Source organism: Ascaphus truei, chromosome 3, assembly GCF_040206685.1.
Source record: "Ascaphus truei isolate aAscTru1 chromosome 3, aAscTru1.hap1, whole genome shotgun sequence".
Taxonomy (NCBI): domain Eukaryota; kingdom Metazoa; phylum Chordata; class Amphibia; order Anura; family Ascaphidae; genus Ascaphus; species Ascaphus truei.
The window spans coordinates 219,401,818-219,408,835 of record NC_134485.1 but is presented as its reverse complement, the minus strand read 5'-3'; the positions used below and the strand labels follow the sequence as shown (position 1 = coordinate 219,408,835).

Here is a 7,018-nt window from a genome sequence, read left to right as displayed (position 1 = left end):
TGTGTTGTAGCTTATCCTGGTCACGTTCAAAAAAGTCATTACTTGATAAAGTGAATCTTATTGAGGAATTAAAATTCCGTGCATGCTTACGGTCTTGGTAATAAGGATATTTTGCTCGAATGAAATCATCGATTTGGCGTGTGCTTGCTTTCTGTCCGCGACTGTTCAAGATGGCTTCACAGATCATGTACTTATACCCTAAAAGGGGATTAATATTGTTAACGAATTCATCAGCCATGTCTGAGTAGCACAAAAGCTGTGTGCAGGTCTGTGTTATTTGCTCATCAAAATGAATGTGCTGAATGGCTAACAAACTCCTGTTTTTCCTTGTCAAGGTCAACAAAAGTAACTACTTTGACTCCTTATTTCAAACGCCAATTGGATTTGTTTGTCTAATTGGGTTAACAGTTGTGGTTCGTGATATGGGACTGTGGGAGAAACATTTCTCCTTCTTTTATCTCGTTTGTGAAAAACATCCCTAGACTGTGAATGCGTTCACATAGTGTTTTTTTGAAAACTAACAAAGACCAGTGTGTGAAAATATTTCTTAGCCAGGCATATCAGTAAAAACACACCTGCAAAAAGAAATGTTTTTTCCCCGCTTACATTTCTGTGTGTATGTGAAAGTCTGGTTAACTCCCTGTCTGCATGAGTTTAAATACGTGTGTATATATATATATATATATATATATATATATATATATATATATATATATATATATATATATAAATATATCTCTTATAAAAATATATATATATTTATATATAATATTTTATTTTTTTTTATATTGCAGGAGTACACACAACATTGATGGCATTAAGTATACCTTGTATGAAACCTATTTAAATGGTGAGAAACATGATTGAATTAAGTAATAAACATTTGTTTAAGCACAATACTGTTAGAGTCTCATACTTAGGATATTTCTCAAACATTAGGCCTGTATTATTAAAATAGTGTTTTCACAAGGAAGCATGAAGTGTATTAGTTTGTGTATACCAGTTTATATAGTACTATATATATATATATATATATATATATATATATATATATATATATATATATACACATATATACACATATATACATATATATATATATATATATATATATATATATACACATATATATATACTCACACACTCACACACTCACACACTCACACACTCACACACTCACACACTCACACACTCACACACTCACACACTCACACACTCACACACTCACACACTCACACACTCACACACTCACACACTCACACACTCACACACTCACACACTCACTCAGTGTGTGTGTGTGTATATATATTATTATACATTCTGAGATGTTATAGAAACGAACACACAACTGATTAAAGGACAAAATTACAATGGCCAAGCAAGGCAAAGGTAAGTAATAATTTACACATAATCCTGCTGTACACGTACAAGAAAGATGTTTGCACTTACTTAGGTGTTTTAATAATTGCATGTGACTAATATGCATATGCAATTCTTACATCAATTAACACACCCAAATGCAATGTTTTGCTGCAAAGTCAATGGCAGCTTCTCTAAACTTAGCAACTGGCTCCTGGTGGACCATTACTGAACAGACGATTACAACATAAATATTTATAACACAATTTAATTATGAGTGTTAACATTTCCAAAACTTCACGTGTACAAGAACATAGTTGAAAGTTTGGAAACAACACAGTCTTCAGCATACATACAATAGTAATTAGATAATCTGAAGTCAACAAAACAAGGCCAAAGACATATTTTCTGAATTATAACATTTATTTTTTTTGTTCCTTTTGCGAGCGAGTAACAGGCCTGCTTGTTGTCTCTTGAATTTTCCTTTTTCTTTTGCCACCAACTTTAGGCACAACAGAGCCACTTTGAGTGGCCTCTGGCACTTCACGGGCAGGGCTTGTGGCCAGTGACTGTTCACCTACGGGGCTTGTGGCCAGTGACTCACCTACAGGGCTTGTGGCCAGTGACTCACCTACAGGGCTTTTGGGCAGTGATTCACCTACAGGGCTTTTGGGCAGCGATTCACCTACAGGGCTTTTGGGCAGCGATTCACCTACAGGGCTTTTGGGCAGCGACTCACCTACAGGGCTTTTGGGCAGCGATTCACCTACAGGGCTTTTGGGCAGCGACTCACCTACAGGGCTTTTGGGTAGTGACTGTTCACGGACAGGGCTTGTGCCCAGTGACACATGTGAGCAAGTTGGTAGACACTGCACAAGTGATGGTTGGTCTGTTTCATGTGTGTCTTGTTTTGTTTTTGTCGCCTCCTTTGTAGGTGTCTGCTGCTGAATTTGTACAGATGGCAGCGGTAGGATGTCATCAGGAACCTGCACAGCAATGTCTGCTACTTGACCGGTAACATTTGGGCCTGGTGAATGAATATCAGATGAATGTGGTGAAAACTGACCTGCATGAACAGATCCTGGCTGGGAGGTGTTGAATTGTGGTACATTAGTCATTCTCCAGTAATTAGCTTGTGTTTGCTGAACAACTAATGCTTCGAATGAGGTGTTGATTTTTTGCAACTGTTTAGGCACTTCAATGAAGACTCTGTGGAGATGTGCCAATTGTGATACTGTTTCTTCCTGCAGTCCAATCATCCTTTCCAGCACTGTCATCATGTCTGAATGGCGACGATTTTCTGCGTCCACTATTTTTCCCTCTGAAGCTACAATTGCATCGTATGTGGAAGTTGATGGACGATTTGGCGGTACAACAGTTTCTATTGGCACCTCTTCATGGTCACATGATTGTATTTCAGTCTCTTCTGTGGCGTCATCCTCATCATACTCATCATCCTCATCACCATGATGTTCTAAAAAGAAATGTACACATTATTAAATGGCATGTTAATGTATGCTGTGTTACTATGTAATTGTACTGTGTCCTAAGTAACACCTAACATGTTAGCATACGTTTTATAACCTCATTAAAAACTACCTTGACTTACGAATAATGTTTGGACTCAGTATGAAATATGAATGAATGAAAAGTTGCTCTAAACTCAGAAGTCCTACATGATAATTAACATCACTAACACAATACATGTTGCCTTACACTTAATTTTCACTGACACTAAGTAATCCTATTTAAAGAAGATGTGCAAAACAAATAATGCACATGACAACATAACATATAGAAGAGCACATATTATATGGCCAGCAAATGATACACTCACCTTCTAGTAGTGTTGAGCTGGCTGACCCAGGTGAAGACACTTGTTCCATCTCAGGTGACACATGTCCTCCAGGGGCAACTATATATAACAATAACATTAGTTTTACATTTACATGTGTAAATATTGAACAAACAGTTATTGTATGTTCTGTATTTATGAGTATCTAACAGCATCATTTCCTTAACCCAAAATGTGTGTGTGAAAGTGAACATAAATAGTTGTAATAACAATGTACATGCCTGTGTACTTAGAACTTTTGAGTTCCCTAACATACAACATACTATGGTTCTGCAGTAATGCGTGAGGAAAAATACATTAAATTTGTACCTAAAAATCATATGTTGTGTAGTGATATCAGTATCACAATGTACATAACTATCATGAGATGACCATTCACAATGGTTATCATGAAGGTGGTCATATTGCAAAAAGTGTTGTTTTTGGTAGAGGATATGTGTGGTACATTAATCGAAGATGTGGCACACCTGAATGTGGCTGTGACTCAACAAGACAACACATGCAGTGTGTGATAATGTGTCTTTCATAGTAGTTCAACTATAGATATGAGTGAACTAATGTGTGACGTACGCTTTGATAAGTAATGAGTTGTTGGGGCATTTAGTAGCTAGAGTTAAGCTTTCAAATGAGTGTGATTAACTTCAGTTGTGCTATTCAGGTTGTAAGAAAGGTATTCCCTTCCCCAAAAAGCCTAATCAGCCACACCTTTCAATGACTTGAAACAGGTGCAAATGGTGTGAACTAAGTTGACCGTGAAATGAGGCTGTAATTAGTGTGTGTGCTGAACCCCACCCCCTCTGTTGAAGTGTATGCTGTGATGAGATATTAATTGCAGCTGCTTTAACACAATGGTAGATGAGCTAAGTAGTCATCTGCAGTGTTTAAGTTATGAAAACAATGACATAACATATGATACGTGTGCCTCATTATGCTGTCTGTATATGACATAAAGCAAAAATGGACCTTTTCATAAGCAACTATAGATGTGTTAGTGCCAGTGATGTTTGTAGGCCGTTACATGCAATTTCTTTGATGCATGCTTAAAATAGGCAGTAATGTCATGTTTGTCGGAGTAAAATCAATAAAATACACAATAATATGATACATATTTCTGTTCTGTACCTGTAGCTACTAATAATTTCTCATGAACATGTGTTACACATGTGTACTACCCTGTTGTTCCCCATCTTCGCCCACCATCAATTGCTTCCACTGCAGCTATGCATTTTGGGAATTCACATGTAAATGAGCACACAATGGCACGTGCTATATTAGTTACTGCTTTTAGTAGGACTACTACATATATGTCTATTTTGAGATATATATATACAGAATCAGACATATACATATATAGATGCAGGTATGCTTATATTGTGAAGACAGTATAAAAAGCAGTGTAACTATGCAAAATAACTGTAAGCAACGACACGCCTAGTACAGTAATATTTATCACCTGCTGGAAATTGTGACGGATAAATTCCAATGTCACGGTCACCAGCCAAGCCTTCCACGACGACGGTAAGTAATTTTGGCCGAAGCAGCTCCTCCAATGGAGTCAATATGAGACGTTGTGGTGTGGGCCCACCTCCAGTGCCAGTAGCATGCACGCGTTGGTCTTGTATTTTCTTTTTCAATTTGGACCTAATATCATCAAATCTTTTCCGACAATGATACTTGTCCCTGACACTATTCCCACAGGCATTGACACCAATGACTATTGTGTCCCACATTTCTTTTTTGCTTGCTGCACTTGTCCGCCCTTGAAAAACATATAAAAGATATGAGGTAAATTAATAATAATATAAGCACCAGTTTCCTACACTGCTAGCTGTTCCAAGAGATAGCAAACATGCTGTTTTATGTGTAATATGTGCAGCACATGAGCATTCACTACTAAACCTATACATGTAAGCAAGGTTGCATTCATATTGTATGCAGTTCTGGCAAATTGACCGCCTGTGTTTATTTGTCCTTGTAAGGCATGATAAAAAGCTGTGTTTCCACACTAATGAACATAGAAAGATATTGTGTACCCATATTTGCATATGAACAAAACTCAGATGACCTAGGATCACATGTATTTGAATAATAAATGTAAAGTTACACTTACCTACTAAATGTCCATAGAGACTGTCATAGTGCTCCAGAATGCCAGTGACAAGAGCCCTATTTTCCTGGTCATTGAAGCGAGGATTACGTGGCTTCTCCACACGTTTTTTCCAAGCAGGTTTAGGGTCAGAGCTTGGCTGGTGCTGACTGGACTCTCCTTCTTCCAATGGAAGAGCCTCCAAAAGCTGGCCACCAGCAAGCACGCCACCACCAGACACCCCATCAGCAACTGCGCCACCAGCAGCACTCCCAGCACCAGCACTCCCACTCCTAGCACCAGCACTCACACTCCTAGCACCAGCACTCCCACTCCTAGCACCAGCACTCACACTCCTAGCACCAGCACTCACACTCCTAGCACCAGCACTCCCACTCCCAGCAACAGCACTCCCACTCCCAGCAACAGCACTCCCACTCCCAGCAACAGCACTCCCACTCCCAGCAACAGCACTCCCACTCCCAGCAACAGCACTCCCACTCCCAGCAACAGCACTCCCACTCCCAGCAACAGCACTCACACTCCCAGCAACAGCACTCACACTCCCAGCAACAGCACTCCCACTCCCAGCAACAGCACTCCCACTCCCAGCAACACCACTCGGTGCACCAGCAACATCACTCCCCTGAACAGTACGTTCACTCCGACGCGTACTCCCACGAGTAGCACTCCCACTCCCACCAGCATCACTCTTCCCACGCTTTGCGGGCATACTTCCAGCACTCACAAAAAACAGACAAGAAATGTACAGGCAATCACACGACCCACTTCCACATATAAAACAAGACAAAGATGTAAACAAAACAACAAAGGACAAAGCTCACCCAATACACAACAAGTCTCTCAGTCAATATGCAAATCTTCAATCGTCCAGCTCTGTGCGTCTCTCTCTCTCTCTCACTCCCAACAACACAGAGAATGATTAGCAGTACACGTTGCCTTTAAATATGGCGCGCAATCAAAAACATGCTTGTTTCGCCTGATTCAGCAAGATTTGTGATTGTGCAACCTAACAGCACCCCGCCACGCACGCCGATACACCTGTGTGTGATCGGCTCATCATCGTGAGAGTGGGCGGATTTGTTTTCTGGTTGATTTTGAATGTTTTCGGCACTTACTGCATACGGAGAGGGAAAAACGCCAATAACATGACTAATCGATAAGCTTGCCGATTTCACATAATCGTCGCTTACTGCATGAGGCCCAGAGTCCTTTCTTCCCAAAAAGTTCTGCATACTGTAGAATCTTCACAAACTTTTCAGGGTCTGATGGTACTATGGTGTTTAACATCTTGTCATGTATAACCTGCAATACGGATCAGGTTATATATATGCTCATGTGTGGTTGTAACAAACGGTATGTGGGTTTAACCACAAGACCTTTGAAGCAACGCATACTTGAGCATATGAGATTGATTATCAAGAAAGATCAGTTACACCCAGTTTGAAAACATTTTGATATTTGCCAGAAAGGGAGTCTGACTAACTTTAAATGCGTTGCACTGGAATCTGTCAAGCCACACTTTAGGGGGGGGTGAGATAGAGGCAATCTGCTTCACAGACGTGAGGCATTATGGATATTTACACTCAATACCTTAGTACCCAGTGGGTTAAACATTGACTGGGATTTAAAAAGTTTTTTATAGATTTTGAATGAACTTTTTCCTTTTTTCATTATTCATTACCATATATATATTT

General features: G+C 39.7%; 1 protein-coding gene across 1 annotated transcript; it reads right to left on the bottom strand.

The window, feature by feature from the left end:
- Positions 1-1,781: 1,781 nt before the first annotated feature.
- LOC142490700 (uncharacterized) lies at positions 1,782-4,944 on the bottom strand. Its single transcript, XM_075593118.1, has 3 exons — positions 4,668-4,944; positions 3,197-3,274; positions 1,782-2,833 (listed from the first exon to the last, which is right to left on the bottom strand). Exons 1-3 carry the CDS (start codon positions 4,942-4,944, stop codon positions 1,782-1,784), a joined length of 1,407 nt encoding a protein of 468 aa, XP_075449233.1.
- Between the last annotated feature and the right edge of the window lie 2,074 nt (positions 4,945-7,018).

Excerpts from the sequence above, each read along its gene's own strand:
- LOC142490700 (XM_075593118.1), bottom strand. The coding sequence starts at position 4,944 with ATGTGGGACACAATAGTCATTGGTGTCAATGCCTGTGGGAATAGTGTC. Across the intron at positions 3,275-4,667 it reads TCCGTCACAATTTCCAGCAG|TTGCCCCTGGAGGACATGTG; the intron begins GTGATAAATATT and ends TGTTATATATAG. Across the intron at positions 2,834-3,196 it reads CAGCTCAACACTACTAGAAG|AACATCATGGTGATGAGGAT; the intron begins GTGAGTGTATCA and ends ATTTCTTTTTAG.